The sequence below is a fragment of the Taudactylus pleione genome, unplaced genomic scaffold (assembly GCF_031769625.1).
Source record: "Taudactylus pleione unplaced genomic scaffold, aTauple2 ptg000108l, whole genome shotgun sequence".
Classification (NCBI taxonomy): Eukaryota; Metazoa; Chordata; class Amphibia; order Anura; family Myobatrachidae; genus Taudactylus; species Taudactylus pleione.
Genome location: NW_028284510.1, coordinates 1,894,526 through 1,913,959, shown reverse-complemented (window position 1 = coordinate 1,913,959; position 19,434 = coordinate 1,894,526). Strand labels below are relative to the sequence as shown.

Here is a 19,434-nt window from a genome sequence, read left to right as displayed (position 1 = left end):
AAGGGTTAGGCTGTGCGAGGGTAGGGTTAGACTGCGGGAAGGGAGGATTAGGGTTAGTCTGCGGGAGATGAGGGTTAGGAATAGTCAGCGGGAGGGGAGGGTTAGGGTTAGGCTGCGAGAGGGGGGTTAATGTAAGGTTGCAGTAGGGGAGGGTCAGGGTTAGATGCTATAGGGGAGGGTTAGGCTGTTGTGGTGAATGTTACAGTTAGGCAGCAGGAAGGGAGGGTTAGAGTTGGCGATAGCCTTTAAATTTGCTGGCATTTTCACCATCAGGATTTTGCTTCTGGTATTCCAACTGTCGTGATTCTGACCATTGGGATGCCATTCTCAACCAATACAGAGGAGCTATTGAAAGCACAAATATGCCTTCTTTATCCCTTTATTTTATTTCAGTAATATCCCTCCATAAAATGTATCTTCTTTTTGTTCTGCTCTGCAAAACTAGATGAAAAGCAGATAATTTGCAAAAAATGCCCATACTATCCCATTGGCCCATGTAAACTTCTGTTCCTCCAAACACTTATGGGCCTTGGCACCACCAAAAATTATTTTAAAATGAACCTAATCTAAATGAGGCCCTTCATTATTATTATTATTATTATTATTATTATTATTATTATTATTGTAGATTTGTACCAGAGTGGCTAGAAGGGATGAATAAGACATACATAAAACATGGACATAAAATTTAGGCAAAATAAATGCAGACATGAAAATAATGGTGAGGGGATACACTGTGGAGATATAAGTAGCAAGTGACATTCAGAGGGGAGATTCGGACAGTTTGGAGGGTACATTATTGTGGTATAGGTAGGAATAAGCAGGTAGGTAAGAAAATTTATTAGTGTGAGTAGTAGAGGCGGCAGAAGAGTTGATGTAAGGATGCATTAGTTTGAATAGTATACTGTAGGTAGGAGTAGGGTAAGTGTGAGTGTGTATTAATATGAGTAGTATAGGTGGGAGTAGGATAGGTGTGAGGATGTATTAGTGTGGGGAGTATAGGTGGGAGTAGGGTAGGTGTGAGGGCGTATTATTGTGGTTAGTATAGGTTGGAGTAGATTAGGTGTGATGGTGTATTAGTGTGAGTAGTATAGGTTGGAGTAGATTAGGTGTGATGGTGTATTAGTGTGAGTAGTATAGGTGGGAGTAGGGTAGGTGTGAGAGTGCATTAGTGTGAGTAGTATAGGGGGAGTAGGGTAGGTGTGAGGATGTATTAGTGTGGGCAGTATAGGTGGGAGTAGGGTAGGTGTGAGGGTGTATTATTGTGGTTAGTATAGGTTGGAGTAGATTAGGTGTGAGGGTGTATTAGTGTGAGTAGTACAGGTGGGAGTAGAGTAGGTGTGAGGGTGCATTAGTGTGAGTAGTATAGGGGGAGTAGGGTAGGTGTGAGGATGTATTAGTGTGAGTAGTATAGGTGTGAGTAGTATAGGTGGGAGTAGGGTAGGTGTGAGGGTGCAAAAGAGTGAGGAGCATAGGGGGAGTAGGGTAGGTGTGAGGATATTTAGTGTGGGTAGTATAGGTGAGAGTAGGGTAGGTGTGGGGGTGTATTAGTGTAAGTAGTATAGGGGGAGTAAGGTAGGTGTGAGGATGTATTAGTGTGGGTAGTATAGATGGGAGTAGTGTAGGTGTGGGGGTGTATTAGTGTGAGTAGTATTGGTGGGAGTAGGGTAGGTGTGAGTGTGTATTAGTGTGAGTAGTATAGGTGGGAGTAGGGTAGGTGTGAGGATGCATTAGTGTGGGGAGTATAGGTGGGAGTAGGGTAGGTGTGAGGGTGTATTATTGTGGTTAGTATAGGTTGGAGTAGATTAGGTGTGATGGTGTATTAGTGTGAGTAGTATAGGGGGAGTAGGGTAGGTGTGAGGATGTATTAGTGTGGGCAGTATAGGTGGGAGTAGGGTAGGTGTGAGGGTGTATTAGTGTGGGTATTATTATAGGTGGGAGTAGGGTAGGTGTGAGGGTGTATTAGTGTGGGTAGTATAGGTGGGAGTAGGGTAGGTGTCAGGGTGTATTAGTGTGAGTAGCATAGGGGGGAGTAGATTAGGTGTGAGGATGTATTAGTGTGGGTAGTATAGATGGGAGTGAGGAAGGTGTGAGGGTGTATTAGTGTGAGTAGTATAGGTGGGAGTAGGGTAGGTGTGAGGGTGTATTAGTGTGAGTAGTATAGGTGGGAGTAGGGTAGGTGTGAGGGTGTATTATTGTGGTTAGTATAGGTTGGAGTAGAGTAGGTGTGAGGGTGCATTAGTGTGAGTAGTATAGGGGGAGTAGGGTAGGTGTGAGGATGTATTAGTGTGAGTAGTATAGGTGGGAGTAGGGTAGGTGTGAGGGTGCAAAAGAGAGAGTAGCATAGGGGGAGTAGGGTAGGTGTGTGGATGTTTTAGTGTGGGTAGTATAGGTGAGAGTAGGGTAGGTGTGGGGGTGTATTAGTGTAAGTAGTATAGGGGGAGTAAGGTAGGTGTGGGGATGTATTAGTGTGGGTAGTATAGGTGGGAGTAGTGTAGGTGTGGGGGTGTATTAGTGTGGGTAGTATAGGTGGGAGTAGGGTAGGTGTGAGGGGCCTTAGTGTGAGTAGTATAGGTGGGAGTAGTGTAGGTGTCAGGATGTATTAGTGTGAGTAGTATAGGGGGAGTAGGGTATGTGTGAGGATGTATTAGTGTGAGTAGTATAGGTGGGAGTAGGGTAGGTGTGAGGGTGCATAAGAGTGAGTAGCATAGGGGGAGTAGGGTAGGTGTGAGGGTGTATTATTGTGGTTAGTATAGGTTGGAGTAGAGTAGGTGTGAGGGTGCATTAGTGTGAGTAGTATAGGGGGAGTAGGGTAGGTGTGAGGATGTATTAGTGTGAGTAGTATAGGTGAGAGTAGGGTAGGTGTGAGGGTGCAAAAGAGAGAGTAGCATAGGGGGAGTAGGGTAGGTGTGTGGATGTATTAGTGTGGGCAGTATAGGTGGGAGTAGGGTAGGTGTGAGGGTGTATTAGTGTGGGTATTATTATAGGTGGGAGTAGGGTAGGTGTGAGGGTGTATTAGTGTGAGTAGTATAGGTGAGAGTAGGGTAGGTGTGAGGGTGCATAAGAGTGAGTAGCATAGGGGGAGTAGGGTAGGTGTGAGGATGTTTTAGTGTGGGTAGTATAGGTGAGAGTAGTGTAGGTATGAGGGTGTATTAGTGTAAGTAGTATAGGGGGAGTAAGGTAGGTGTGAGGATGTATTAGTGTGGGTAGTATAGGTGGGAGTAGGGTAGGTGTGGTGGTGTATTAGTGTGGGTAGTATAGGTGGGAGTAGGGTAGGTGTGAGGGGCCTTAGTGTGAGTAGTATAGGTGGGAATAGTGTAGGTGTCAGGATGTATTAGTGTGGGTAGTATAGGTGGGAGCAGGGTAGGTGTGAGGGTGTATTAGTGTGAGTAGTATAGGGGGAGTAAGGTAGGTGTGAGGATGTATTAGTGTGGGTATTATAGGTGGGAGTAGGGTAGGTGTGAGGGTGTATTAGTGTGGGTAGTATAGGTGGGAGTAGGGTAGGTGTCAGGGTGTATTAGTGTGAGTAGCATAGGTGGAGTAGATTAGGTGTGAGGATGTATTAGTGTAGGTAGTATAGATGGGAGTGAGGATGGTGTGAGGGTGTATTAGTGTGAGTAGTATAGGTGGGAGTAGGGTAGGTGTGACGGTGTATTAGTGTGAGTAGTATAGGTGGGAGTAGGGTAGGTGTGAGGGTGTATTATTGTGGTTAGTATAGGTTGGAGTAGATTAGGTATGAGGGTGTATTAGTGTGAGTAGTATAGGTGGGAGTAGGGTAAATGTGAGGGTGCATTAGTGTGAGTAGCATAGGGGGAGTAGGGTACGTGTGAGGATGTATTAGTGTGGGTAGTATAGGTCATGCTTCGTTTTATTAAAACTTGCAACAAGTATAATAATAATAAATACATAAAATGTAAATAAATAATTACATAAAATCAAAAACTTAATAAAAAAGGCAAAAAAAATACATAATATTACTTCATATTATACTTTCCTATACTAATACAAACACTTATCTACCCTACTACCTATATACAATCCACCACCTGCAAGGGAAAACTAAGCAAGGATTTAGAAACCACCTCAAGTAAAAGGAAACTATCTAAATCATACATCAAACCCTAAACTATATTACCCATCACCAACACCTACATGCAGATGTATGCAAACCTTTCCATAAATAAAACAAAATACTTCAAAAAAACATCTACAAGGGAGTGAAAAAAGAGAAAAGAAAACCCAAAACTGGAATTCAGAGAGACTGTTTGCCACCCACTCAAGGGGGTTTCAACTGGCCCCACCGACGAGACCAGCCGACAGCATCCAACCCCTCCCTATCCAGATCCATCATCCTTCTCACCTCTTGAAGAATCAAACCCACCACATTTCTATAGGGGAGGACCTTTTTCCTTATGGACACCTGACACCGTGCGCTCCACGTGTGAAATCTAACTGCTAAACTAACTAAATAAATCGTGACTAAATTAAATCCACCGTATCTTCAGACTACCCCATAAACCCACTCAGGGTAACTAAGCCCCGAAAGGCACGGAATGCCAATGGCTTTTGACACCTCCTCATAAACCTTTACATTAAAGGGACACTCAAGCAGAAAGTGGTCCATCGTCTCCACCACCCCTGGACACTCCTCCCATGGGCAACCACGATCATTGACACTCTTCCACCTGAGATTCTCCCCAACATAAAGTCTTCCGTGAAAAGAGAGCCAAGCAATGTCTCTAAACTTCTGCGGTATCCTCTGTGAATTTAACAGAGCTAACCCGGCCGAAGCGACATCACTCGGACAGTCCCTCAGGGACAGCTGGTCATTGAAGTGAGTCTGCAAAATTCTTCACTCCAACTCCCTTCTAGAGAAGTTTTTGACTTCACTCACCACCATGCCAAAACACCTCATCACCTTCAAACTCTGGATGACGTAGATCGGGAGGTAACCACACCGAATCCGAAAGCTTTTCACCTGGCCACCCTCTAGCCACAACCTGAGGAAGGGGAACATCCAGAATCTAAATCCCTCTACCCACCGAGGGGGAGCATCTAAAATCAAACTCCCAAGATTAAATTTTAAAAAGGCTGTTACAAAAAAGACAACGGGGTTTACCATATTTAAACCCCCATCTTTCCTCGGTCTGTAGGTGATGTTTCTCCTGACAATATTGACCCCGTTTCCCCACAAAAGAAGGAAAAACAAGGATTTCAATCTGGACCACATAGATTGAGGCAAAAAACACACATAACTGACATATAAAAAAATCGGAATCAAGTAAGTCTTACACAAGTCAACCCTTTCCCTCAGAGATAACTTCCATCTCTTCCAGCTCTCTACCTTCTTGGTAGCATCTTCCAGCTTCTTATCCCAATTTAGGGAGGCATAGTCACCATGGTCAAATGTTATGCCTAGAATTTTAATCTGCTGACTGGCCCGAGGGAAGCTGTTCGGAAGGCAAAATTCATTACCCTCCTCCCCCATCCAGAAAACTTCACACTTTTCACGGTTTACCCTGGAGCACGAGGCTTCAGAGTATTCACAGATAAGACGTTCCACATCACGGGCCTCTATCCGTGAGGAGAGAACCACCGTGACATCATCGGCATAGGCCACCACCTTTAGCAGAAACTCTGGGCTCAGCTGCACCCCACCCACAGTTCCGCTCTCTACCCTTCTGACGAAGGGGTCAATCGCAAAAACATATAGGACGGGGCTCAGGGAGCATCCCTGACGAACACCAGAGCCTACCCCAAAAGTGGGACCCACCCAACCATTTACAAGAGGGAAGCTCTCGGCCTGACGATAAATAGCCTGCAGCCAATTCACCACCCGCTCTGGAAGACCATACCTTTTCAGTAGGGCCCAAAGCTACTCATGGTTTACCCGATCAAAAGCCTTAGATTGATCCAATGCCAGTAAATACTTTCCACACTTCTCAGCCCTGCACCGCTCAATGACCTCCCGGACACCTAGGACAGCACTAAAGGTGCTACGGCCCTTCACCGTACAGTGCTGAGAGGGGGAAAGCAACAGCTCAGAAAATTCCGATAGCCTATTGAACAGTACCTTTGCCAAAATCTTCCTGTCTGTATTAAGAAGGGCTATGGGGCGCCAGTTCTCAATACGGGACGGATCCTTTCCTTTAGACAGTAGTATAAGGGCAGATAACCTCATGGAAGGAGGGAGGACTCCCTTATCCAGGCTCTCATTAAATACTTCCACAAGGCGAGGAATTAAGAGGTCTGAAAAGGTCTTATAGAATTCAGATGTTAAACCATCCGGTCCTGGAGATTTTTTGGAGTTTAACCCCTCTATCGCTATCTTAACTTCCTCTGCCGTTATATCACTCTCCAAAGATTCAGAAGAAACAACCTGAGAACCCAAACCTGGTGTCCTCCTCAGAAATTCCTCCATCCTCTCCCTGATGAGTGAATGCTCAGATAAAAGATCTGAATAATAGGACTCAATCACTTCCAGAATGCCCTTCTTATCAATATGAAGAACACCCTGTCCATCCTTCAGTCCCCTGATCTCTTTGGCATCAACTGACCTCCTACAGCTCTGGTAGGGATCTGGCGAGTGGTATGTTCCATAATCCCTCTCCAGAACCAAGGATGCCAGTCGGTTGTACTGAAACTCCTTCATCCGAGCCTTCACCCGGGAGATTTCCCCACTATCTCCCTCCTCAGAGATCAAGAGATCCAATTTCTTTCTCAGGCTATGGTAGATGTTACGTCTTAACAAGTTTTTTTTAGCAATAGACCCACGGAAAAACTTCCGGATTCTCTTTTTAATCACCTCCCACCACTCAGATCTACTCCAACCCGCCTCCAAAAGTGTCTCCTGAGATTGAAAGAAGACCCTAAAGGATTGTCTAATGCTCTCTTCTTCCAGAAGCTCTGAGTTCAATCGCCATAGGCCCCGCCCTTTCTTAGGGGTTTCTGAGGCATTCAAAGTCACTGAGAGAAAAGCGTGATCGGAAAACTCCACTAACCTCACCCCTAAAGATGAGGTCTTTGAAGATTCCTTAACAAAAAACCTATCTATTCTAGATCTATGACTACCACTAAAAAAGGTGAAACCTGTGAGGTCTGGGAAATGCCGAATATGCACATCTACCAGACCCGCCTGTCTAATCATGCTAACTAAAAAATTGGAGTCATAGCCCAGAGTTTTCTTTGAGCCTCCCCTATCTTTTGGCCTAATTCTGGTATTAAAATCACCACCAAAGATAACTTGCTGGGCTGTAAAAAGAAAAGGTTTTATCTCCATGAAGAGACATTTCCTATCCCACTGTGACTGAGGACCATTAATATTAATTAACCTAAGGTCCTGTCCCTTCATGTTGATATCCAAAATCATACATCTACCTGCTTGCAACTCTATAACCTTGTACACAGTTACCATGTCAGTAAAAAGCACTGCCACCCCACCGTACGGCTCGGCCGCAAGAGACCAGTAAGAAGGACCCCTCCTCCACTCACGCTTCGCATTGTAGAGGAGGAGATCCAACTTACTCATCCTAGTCTCCTGCAAAAACAAAAAATCAACCTCAACCGTGTTGAAAAAATCAAAGGACATTATACGAGCACGTTCAGAAACTACGGAAGCCACATTAATCGTGGCACATCGTATGGGTTGGGGATCCATGATGTATAGATTATTAAATGCAAGACCTTGCTTACTTTTACCTTGCACAATTCCCAGCACCAAATCCACCACAAAACTTCAAGCTAACCCTACTCGGGCCAGCCTTCTCTTCCATAGCGACAACTGTCACTACCCGTTCCTCCCTTACTCCCTGACAATCTACAGGGACCTTCTCCCCCGTACGAGAAGGCCCAGGATCAGGAGGTTTGGGTACAAACTTGATAACCTGATGCTCAGTACCAGGTACCTGTACCTGACTCGGCCCTACACAGGAGCCTTGGGACACACCTTGAGCCACCCTATCCTTCTCCATACCCTGGGTCTCCTCTATCACTGTCACTTCCTCCACCACACTCCCTAAACTGCACATATTTTCCTCTTCCAGCTGAGTTCCAGCAGGGTCACACTCTAATCCCTCCCCATCACCTTCCTCCTGATCTGATCTCTTTCTCCTCCTTTTATTCCTTTCCTCCCCCCTTCAATTTTATTAACTTTCTTTGTCACTTTCCTTGCTTGCTTCTTATCCTTCCCTGTTACCAAAATCAATTCACCGCCACTCCTCATTACTTCCTCCTCATCAGAGGAAAATACATCAAATTTGTTGCTTAGCACAACCTGCACATCTTCACCTTTCCTCTTTTTCTTATTTCCTCTCCTTAACTCCTGAAAAGGTGCCTCCTCTACCTGTTTCCCTTGCACCTGCTTTACATGTTCATCTACACCTAGTGGTTCTTTTTGTCTCACCACCTCCTCCTCCCTTCTTGGTTCTGGCCTAACCTCCTGCCCACTATTATGGCTGGCCCGAGGACACCTGCTATACGGGTGGCCTTCTTCACCGCATAAATTACATTTGACTACCCCACATTCTCTGGATACATGACCAATCTTATTACACAATGAACATTTTATCACATTACATTCGCTGCTCAGATGCCTGAAATCCCCGCACTTAAAGCAAGTACTTGGTTGACCCTGGTAGAAGCATTGTACTCGATCCCTGCCAATGTATTCAGCGGACGGTACATGGATGAATCCTCTGTCAGAATGACGCAGCTTTACCAGGGCCTCCCAAGCTCCCCCCCATACCCCCATCGTATATCCAGATTTGCTTAGGTCAGACTGTATATCACAATATCTGGACAACCAGTACGCAATATCTTGGACAGGAATGGACTCATTCCTCACTAGAATATGCACCTTCACTTTATCATGCTTTGTAACCAAATTTACTCTGTACATATCATATGGTTTTGACATTTTACATGCCTGCCATTTTGTCCAGAACACTTGTAGTCCCTGGTAGGATAAAAAACTCAATAAAATTCTGCAGATTTGACCGGGTGTATGCAAGCATATAAATCTGAGGGTTTAAACCCCAGACCAAAAATCATCTTTTAGAAAGTCTCCTTTGTGGGAACTTCCCCCTCTCCTGCCCACCGGAACTGGATTCAATTTCTCCTTTTTCCAACCTGGCCTGCTGCACCCGGCATTTGTGGACCAGCATTATTCACATTCATATTAGAGACATTAGATCTTGTCACCATTTTAGCATACGATATACTTCCAGGAACAGTTTGTTTGTCTGATACGTTTGTTACCACACTCCCCCCACCCTCTCTCCTTCTTACATCATCACAAATAATTTTAGCTGCCTCTGCAGCCCTGGCTGGTACAAGCATCTTATCTCCATAAACAGTTTCTATTACTTTAATCTGCTCCTCCGGCAGCCCAGTCTTTTCTAATGCAGGCATTCCTTGTGCAAATTGTCTTTCCTTTATGCGCCCTCCTAAACCAGTACCATGCGGAAACCTCCTTGTACCTATAACCTTCTCGCCCTGCACGTCTCCGGGTACAATCCCCAGAGCCTCCCCAGCAACAGGTAATTCACCTGCCACTGCAGATTCACCTGGAGATCCCCCCTCAGTGCCACTTTTCTGTAAAGCTTCCTCAAGCCTTAATTCCGCCATAACAACCTCCATTTGAGCCTGGAACACCGCGCCCTCTGTGCTCCTGGCTCCGCCATCTGCCATCACTACAGGTGGAAACAGTTCATGCCGGGCACTGTCAGGCTCAGCCATCACCGGCCACTTCTTACCTGCCTTACCCCCAGCACCCGGCACACTGTTACTCACCTGCAGGACAGCCGGCTCACCGAAAGCGCCCTTTTCCGCAACATCCTCCACCTCAGGCTCGCAAGACATCTCCACTGTGTCCCCTGCCACAGACTTCTCCTGAGAATCAGCAATCACAGCACCAGACACCTCTGACATAACTTTATCCTCCATATTTACTGCATCTTCAGCTGTATTAGACTCCGTTACTGCTGCTGCCTCCAGCTGCATACACTCTGCCTGGACATCAGCTGGTAGGTTTGTTTCACTTTCAGTTGCTGAAACAGGCTGTGGGATGCTGCTGCTGCAATCACCAGGTACACTGATAACACCTGTCTCCATGGGTGTCGGCCTTGATTGGACCTTTGCATGAACTGGTAACCCTTTCACTGCTGCTTGCATCTGCTTTTCCTTTTTTTCCAAGCGCTTTTCTTGCAATTTATTTTTAACCCTTCCCAGAGTCACAGAAAGGGTCTCAATTACTTCTTTTAACACTGGATTCTCCCATTTATAGCAGGTATTTCTTTTTTTCTTCTTATCATTAATTCTGGTCTGTATACGCTTTGCCTCTCTTTGTAATTCCTCAATAGAGAAGCTATCAAATAATTCCTCCTCCTCCTCATCTTCCTCTTCATCCCCAGTATCACCAGGGGATCCAGGAACATTCTCCAAGGCATCAAGGGGCTTCACCCCCCCACATACTTCACTACCCCCTGGGCAGACAGTAGCTGCTGTCACTCCACCCTGTGTTACATCACACAGGGGAGCACCCAGGGAAAGTTTGTGGGAATCTGACTGTGGCTCCAGTTTCTTTACTGGGCCCACACCGACAGGGTAGGTAGCTTCCAGCACTGCTCGACCCTTTGTTCCATCACATAGGGGAGCACCCTCAGACATAGGGGGAACAAGCTGTGGTTCCAACTGCACAGAAGCCGGGCTGATGATATTGCCTCCACTGTCACTCATGCTGCTTCCTGATGATCCGGACTGGCCTGCCGCACTAGTTGTCCGGACACCACGAGTCTTTGCTTTGGCTTTTGCTTTAGAGCCCGAGCCACGGGCTGAATGTCGGGAGCACTCTCCCCCAGGAGGATCCATCCCCCTGGGGAAGCCAGCAGGGAGTCTCCCTGCAGACACGGGACACACCTGCAGCAGCTAGAGCTTTCCTCCACACAACCTCCTCACAGCTCAGACAGCACACACTGCAGAGTCTCCGCCCCCAGGATAGGTGGGAGTAGGGTAGGTGTGGGGGTGTATTAGTGTGTGTTGTATAGGTGGGAGTAGGGTAGGTGTGAGGGGCCTTAGTGTGAGTAGTATAGGTGGGAGTAGTGCAAGTGTCAGGGTGTATTAGTGTGAGTAGCATAGGGGGACTAGATTAGGTGTGAGGGTGTATTAGTGTGAGTAGTATAGGTGGGAGTAGTGTAGGTGTCAGGGTGTATTAGTGTGAGTAGCGTAGGGGGAGTAGATTAGGTGTGAGGGTGTATTAGTGTGGGTAGTATAGGTGGGAGTATGGTAGGTGTGAGGATGTATTAGTGTGGGTAGTATAGGTGGGAGTAGGGTAGGCGTGGGGGTGTATTAGTGTGAGTAGTATGGGAGGGAGTAGGGTAGGTGTGAGGGTGTATTAGTGTGAGTAGTATAGGTGGAAGTAGGGTAGGTGTGAGGGTGTATTAGTGTAAGTAGTGTAGGTGGGAGTAGGGTAGGTGTGGGGGTGTATCAGTGTGGGTAGTATAGGTGGGAGTACGGTAGGTGTGAGGGTGTATTAGTGTGAGTAGTATAGGTGGGAGTAGGGTAGGTGTGAGGGTGTATTAGTGTGAGTAGTATAGGTGGGAGTAGGGTAGGTGTGAGAGTGTATTAGTGTGGGCAGTATAGGTGGGAGTAGGGTAGGTGTGAGGGTGTATTAGTGTGGGTAGTATAGGTCGGAGTAGGGTAGGTGTGAGGGTGTATTAGTGTGAGTAGTATAGGTGGGAGTAGGGTAGGTGTGAGGGTGTATTAGTGTGAGTAGTATAGGTGGGAGTAGGGTAGGTGTGAGGGTGTATTAGTGAGGGTAGTATAGGTCGGAGTAGGGTAGGTGTGAGGGTGTATTAGTGTGAGTAGTATAGGTGGGAGTAGGGTAGGTGTGAGGGTGTATTAGTGTGAGTAGTATAGGTGGTAGTAGGGTAGGTGTGAGGGTGTATTAGTGTGGGTAGTATAGGTGGGAGTAGGGTAGGTGTGATGGTGTATTAGTGTGTGTAGTATTGGTGGGAGTAGGGTAGGTGTGAGGGTGTATTATTGTGGGGGGTGGAGGTGGGATTAGGATTGGTGTGAGTGTCTATTAGTGCGGGGAGTATAGAGGGAGTAGGGTAGGTGTGAGGATGGGAATTGGTAATGACAGATGTGATCCAGGCAGTCAGAGTACCGATGCCTGGATCCCAACAGGTTAACATACCGACACTTGGTGGTTGGAATGCTAACACTACCCCTCTCCCTATCCTAACCCTCCCTCCTTGGTACCTGAACCTAATGTTCCTCCTAGTGCCTCCTAACCCTCCCCCTAGTGCCTAACCCTAACCCCTAAACCTAACCATTACCCTCCCCGCAATTGCGTTAATTACCTTCGGAATTCTGACTGACGTCGGTATGCTGATGCCGGTAAGGTAAACATTGGCATCAACACTGCAAGGCTACCAAATGCAGACCATGAGGATGTATTAGTGTGGGTAGTACATGTGAGAGTAGTGTAGGTGTGATGATAGTTTAGGTGGGAGGAGGGTAGGTGTGATGGTGTATTTATGTGGGTAGTATAGGTGGGAGTAGGGTAGGTGTGATGGTTTATTTATGTGGGTAGTATAGGTGGGAGTAGGGTAGGTGAGATGGTGTATTTATGTGTGTAGTGTAGGTGGGTGTAGGGTAGGTGTGATGGTGTATTTATGTGGGTAGTATAGGTGGGTGTAGGGTAGGTGTGATGGTGTATTTATGTGGGTAGTATAGGTGGGAGTAGGGTAGGTGTGATGGTGTATTTATGTGGGTAGTATAGGTGGAAGTAGGGTAGGTGTGAGGGTGTATTAGTGTGATTAGTATAGGATGGAGTTGAGTAGGTGTGAGTGTGTATTAGTGTGGATAGTATAGGTGGGAGTAGGGTAGGTGTAAGGGTGTATTAGTGTGGGTACTATAGGTGGCAATAGGGTAGGTGTGTGGGTAATATACAGTAGGTGGCAGTAGGATAAGTGTGTAGTAGCATAGATGGGAATAGGGTACTTGTGTGGATGTATTGTGTTGGTAAAATAAATATTTTTCCTTTATTTAAAATTATTTTTACTTTGTATAATTTTATGATGACTCCTGACATTTATAATGTACTCTTTATTTAACCGACACACGTAAAATAGAGAAGTTGAGAAATATGTCAAAGTTCCTGGAAGTTTGCTTCTGCTTTATTTCCAAGTTTTTCTTTATTGTGTTTGCAGTGATACGTACTTTAACTGATGAAATATTGCTACAGATATATTCAACTTTTTTTTATTATACATACTGTAATATTAAGGTAACTTTACTTTACTCTATATGGCACTGTAGTTTGAAAGTCGCAAGGATGTCCTTAAGCCTGAGGCCAGTCAAATCCTGAAGTTGGGACGTTAAATGTGTTGTTAGCTGCCCCTTTAAATATGTATTATTGGTGTGGCTATATTGTCTAGCCTTTGTTGTTTGGGGGCTGGGGTTTTAATGGTTTATTAGATTTTGTTTCTAAATGTTCTCCTCTTCCTTCTGGGAATTCCCACACACCTCTCCTTACTTATTATATATTTGTCTGTTTAGTTGTGTTGGTGTAAAGAATAACTGTTATTTTAGAGATGTGCTAAATGTACAGATCTGCTTCCTGGAGAACCAACAACAACTGCATTAAGGGGTTGCGAGTAAATCCGAGTCTGAGTTCGAAGTCACTTTTGGATTCTGAGTCAAACCCAGTCCCGGGTTCAGTTCTGCATTCAGTTTGGACATCGGATTTAAAAACTGAACTTGGATTTTGGATTGCATGTAAATATGTCCAAATTACATGATTTTAGCTGTTTTTTTATTATTTAAAAAAATATAGATCCAAAACCAAAACAAGACATGTGAGGGTGGTTTTGCAAAACTATAACCAAAACACGGATCCATGACCAAATCACAAGGGGATATTTCTAGTTTATTTGCTGTTTAGTGTTTTATATTAGTTATGTTTATGCTATGCTCATCATTTATTTGTCAGGGAAATTGTACCTGATGGTAAATAGTGGAACCACCTGTCCCAGTGTGTACTGTTTGACAATGTGGGAGTTAAACATCAGTGTTTGAGGTGTTGTTGCATGACTGTTTGTCTTTATTCATTCTTTGATTGGAAACGCTGAGTTCAGTTTTCAGTTTCAGTTTTAGCATATATAGTTCTATTTTATGTTTTTTTTTTCTGTTAATGGATTACCATGAATCTTCAATCATTAAGAAGTTTAAAGCTCTCACCATGCAAAAGGAGTGGAAACTTCACTACTACATGAATCATAAATCACATAACATTACACACATACAGTATGCGCCTAAGCAGATGTGTGTGCTTCTGTCAATTATGCCTATATTCACCTGTAGAAGTGGGATGGGGAGGGATGCGGTAATCTAATTTAAAAATAAGTATATTAAGGTCATATTTGCACAATTGGGAACAGATGCAGATTGGCACACAGAAGCATACTGTATGCAAAGGTGAAAGCCGTGTTATCGGGCTGGTGCTAATACACACTGATGAAGGACACCAGCACTAAAGGAGAGTAGCATGGACCAAAGTCAGGTGGGAGGAGTTGGGTGGAGTGAGGTCATTCTTATAAGACTATGGAGCAGCCTCTAGGTATTTTGTGTAGAAATGTGCGGTTCGGTTCTCCAGAAATCCGAATCCAGACGAATTTTGTGAATCCGGGTAAATCCGAGTCACGATTCTAATCTCCTGAGGAGATCCAGGTAAATCTGGGTCACAGTTCTGATATTTTTGCAGTTTGGAATTCGGATTTTAAATTCAAATTTCGGGATTTGGATTGCATAAATTACATGATTTTAGCTGTTTTTAAAACTTTTTATCTATTTTTTATGTAAAAAATCCAGATCCAAAACCAAAACACTTGAGGGTGTTTTTGCAAAACCAAATCTAGATCCAAAACCTTGAAGGAGATACAGATCCAAAACCAAAACCAAAACACGGGTGTCGGTGCACATCCCAAATTTTGTGAGGAAGTGAAAAAGAAAATTTGTTTTAGTGACGTGATTTACTTGTAAAGGAGTAAAGAGGCTGTATTCTTAGTTTTCCCCCTTGCGTTTCAGATGTATGTAAGTACACTTGCACTCTGTAAGTGATCTCTATTGGATGCAGAAAATTAGACACTTCGGGGTATATTTACAAAAGTTAAATTTTGGTAAATTTTGGGTGATTTTACATTCAATTTGCATTCAGTATTCAGCCTCAGAATCAAATGTGAAATCAAATATAAAACCGAATCCCCTTCAAAATCAAATATCGCCTAAACATTGGTACTCTTACATAGACCAACATAGGAGCCCCTGATTTGCTATAATTATAATCAAATACAAAATCAAACACAACATCCCAAAAATAATAGACCTGCTTCATCCTGGCAATTTTAGCAGACTTCTTGTGTGTTATGTGTATGAAAGCGGTAAAAAACAAATGACGTGGGGTCCCTCCCAAAAGCTAACCAATCACCGGGCTTTGTGAGCTGGTCCTGGTTGTGAAAATACTGGGGAAAACAGATGTAGGGGTCCCTCATAGTTTCAAAAAACAGCACCAGGCTCTTACTAATGAGGGTGTAACATTGGTTCATAGATCTAGATACGTTTTATAGTATAGACTGTTAGGTCTACTGTTTGTTTCTCTTCATTAAATCAAAATATCGATTCTCACTATGTAAATGCTATAAATATGTTTTAGGGACATAACAGAGTGCACCTACAACACCAAGAGGCCGAGGATGGGTAACTGCATTCTACAGGATTGTTACACAGCAATAATACTGGTTCTTCCTTTACTGTGGAAAGGTGAGTGATGTATTAGTTATTTCCTCTGAAATAAAATGATCAAAAGAATATACTGTATACATTTGATTAAAAGAGCCTGTCTGGAATATAATGTAAATGATAATGATAACAAGGTACTGAGATATAAAGCTTATTTATTCAAATCACATTTATCTACAGCAGCTCTGAAACTATTATTCAGGACTGAATTTGATCCCCCCCACCCCGCGGTGCCATCTTTCTGGTGATATATTCGGAAAGATGGTGCATGTGCAGAAGAAATGCTAAGGCTCTGGCACAGTATCAGAATCTTTGCTACAGTAGCTCCTCTGCGGAACCATGTTTCTGAATATATCACTAGAAAGATGGTTCTGCTGGATGAAAATAGGGAGCTATGGGCAGGCTGTGTAGTTCAGTCCTGGGTGTATGGGGAAGGGCCCCCCAGGACTGATAGACATGTGCACTTGTGGCTGAGTCCCTGTCCTGATGATGGCTCCCCCGCTACCCCCGTGTGACCAAGACAGTAGCAGAGGGGGAGAGCAGGTACTAATTACCTGGGCCCGGGCTTGCTGGAGGACCCCGGCGTGGGCCCGGGTCTGATGTTGCCCCCCCTCCCTCTCACCTGTCAACTAAGCAGCAGCAGTAGCAGTCTCCTCTGCCTGTGAGGGGGGAGTGATCACACTAATCATGCCCCCCCCTAGATTTGCACCGGGCTGAGGGGATCAGAAGCACCGCCCCCCCCCTCCTCAGTGAGGTTTTCTCTTCTTTTTTTTTCTAAGGAGGCGTGGTCATGACACCCAGTTATGAGGACTGCCCTCTTCCCCAAGGGCCAGCTCTTAGCGGCCCTGACAGCACTGAAGGGGATAACCCTCATGCTGCAACATCATTTTAAAGCAAATTTTCATCTAAATGCATTTTAGCTAGGGGTGAGCGGGTTCGGATTTCTGAAATGCGAACCCCCCGAGCCCCCCAGCACGTGCATCAACAAAGTAGTGCCAAGCATAAATAAAGGGCCGGCTGGATTGACCGCTAAAGGGTGCTGTAACCCCCAAAGGGCACTCCAAACAAAATAACAAATTTTTTTCTGTGTTTGTGAATTGTGTGCACTGTGGCTGCACATGCAGCAACATAGGAGCAGCGCCAAGCGCGCGCTTGTGTCCCATAAGTAAAGGGCCGGCTGGCTTGTCCATTAAAGGGTGCTGTAACCCCCAAAGGGCACTCCAAACAAAATAAAAAAAAATATATTTTTTTGTTTGTGAATTGTGTGCGCAGTAGCTGCACGTGCATCAACAAAGTAGTGCCAAGCGTGCGCCTGTGTCCCATAAATAAAGAGCCAGCTGGATTGACCGCTAAGGGGTGCTGTAACCCCCAAAGGGCACTCCAAACAAAATAAAAAAACATATTTTTTTGTGTTTGTGAATTGTGTGCGCAGTAGCCGCACGTGCATCAACAAAGTAGTGCCAAGCGTGCGCCTGTGTCCCATAAATATAGGGCCAGCTGGATTGACCGCTAAAGGGTGCTGTAACCCCCAAAGGGCACTCCAAACAAAATACATTTTTTTTTCTGTTTTTGTGAATTGTGTGCACTGTGGCTGCACGTGCATCAACAAAGGAGCAGCGCCAAGCATGCGCCTGTGTCCCATAAGTAAAAGGCAGGCTGGCTTGTCCGATAAAGGGTGCTGTAACCCCCAAAGGGCACTCCAAACAAAATAAAAAAATATATTTTTTTGTGTTTGTGAATTGTGTGCACAGTAGCCGCACGTGCATCAACAAAGTAGTGCCAAGCATGCGCCTGTGTCCCATAAGTAAAGGGCCGGCTGGCTCATTTCTTAAAGGGTGGTGTAACCCACAAAGTGCACTACTGTCCAGCAAAAATAAAGCAGCAGCGACAAGCGTGCATCTGTCTGTTAAAGGGTGGTGTAACCCTCAAAGTGCACTCCACAAACAATAAAAAAAAATCTTCTTTTTTTTTTCTGTCTTTGTGAATTGTGTGGGCTGTAGCCGCACCTGCATCCTCAAAGCAGCAGCGACAAGCGTGCGTCTGTCTGTTAAAGGATTACATCGGTGACAGCATCCAAGTAGGCATGTCAGACAGTCCGTACATGTACTGGCAGGAAAAAGAGGCAATTTGGAGGCCCCTGTACAAACTGGCTCTATTTTACCTGAGTTGCCCCCCTCCAGTGTGTTCTCCGAAAGAGTGTTTAGTGCAGCCGGGAACCTTGTCAGCAAAAGGCGTAGGAGGTTGCTTCCACAAAATGTGGAGAAGATGATGTTCATAAAAATGAATTATCAACTCTTCCAGGGAGACCAGCCTCCAGAACGTACAGAGGGACCTGTGGTGGTGGATTCCAGCGGGGACGAGTTAATACTCTGTGAGGATGAGGATGTACACAACACTGAAGAGGGTGAGGAATCGGTGGATGAGGAGGATGAGGACGACATCTTGCCTCCGTAGAGCCAGTTTGTGCAGGGACAGATTAATTGCCAGCTTGTTTTGTGGGGGCCCAAACGAACCAATCATTTCAGCCACAGTCGTGTGGCAGACCTTGGCGCTGAAATTATTGGTTTGTTAAAGTGTGCATGTCCTGTTTATACAACATAAGGGTGGGTGGGAGGGCCCAAGGACAATTCCATCTTGCACCTCTTTTTTTTCTTTGCATTATGTTTTGTTTGGGGCCAAGTTTTTCAAACTGCCATCCTCTCTGCCACTGCAGTGTCACTCCTAGATGGACCACGTGTTTGTGCCGCCCACTCGTATCTCTTAGCATAGTCATCCAGCTACCTCGGTGCAACCTTTTGGACATAAAAACACTATTGTGAGGTGTGAGGTGTTCAGAATAGACTGGAAATGAGTGGAAATTAAGGTTATTGAGGTTAATAGCATAGGAGCAGAAAAACCCACAAATTCTGTGATTTTAGCTGTTTTTATGCTTTTTTAAAAAAAATACAGATCCAAAACACAAAACCCAGAACCCAAAACACGGAAGGGTGGTTTTGGCAAAACCAATCCAAATCCAAAACACGAAGAAAGATCCAGATCCAAAACCAAAACACAAAACACGAAAAGTGGCCGGTGCACACCCCTAATTTTAGCTTAATGAATGCTTCACAATCTCTGTACTTGCTCCAGTGAGGCAGTGGTTTAACCACCGGTGCACTCAGAGCTGCTGCAGCTGGGACAATTGTTACAGGCTGCAGGGTTATGAGTTGCCGAATGATAGTTAACCAGGGGAGTCTGCTAACAATACCACAGCATGGAGAGGGAGACCATATGGTGTGCCCGCATCCAGGACTGACTCCAGAAGCTGTGGCGCTCAGGTGGTGACTCAGTGGGTTAATCACCAGTGTGCTGCACCTGGTGATAATATGTACAAAGTCCCAGGCTGCAGGAGGGTGAGCCCGGTACTCACCACTGGGTACTGTTTGTGGCTGCGGTGATCTGCTATGATAATTTTTGTCATCAATAATGTTTATTGAAATTTTTCAATATGGTGGGTACAGGAAGAAAACAAAGGGGAAAGGGAATTGGGGGTAAGAATACATGGGAAACCCAATACACAACGTACAATATAGAAAATCTAAACAGGTAGCGGGAGTTTAGTAAAACAAACATTCTATAGACATACAGCAATCTTAA

At 45.0% G+C, this 19,434-nt stretch overlaps 1 protein-coding gene across 1 annotated transcript in view; it reads left to right on the top strand.

Annotated features, from left to right (window-relative positions):
- LOC148525426 (sialic acid-binding Ig-like lectin 8) overlaps positions 1-19,434 on the top strand; it is a 47,651-nt gene that overhangs the window by 6,832 nt on the left and 21,385 nt on the right. The window contains exon 2 of the mRNA XM_088470947.1: positions 15,713-15,819. Within this exon, the coding sequence (XP_088327073.1) occupies positions 15,753-15,819 (67 nt within the window). The 5' untranslated portion in view covers positions 15,713-15,752. The remainder of the gene's footprint in view (positions 1-15,712; positions 15,820-19,434) is intronic.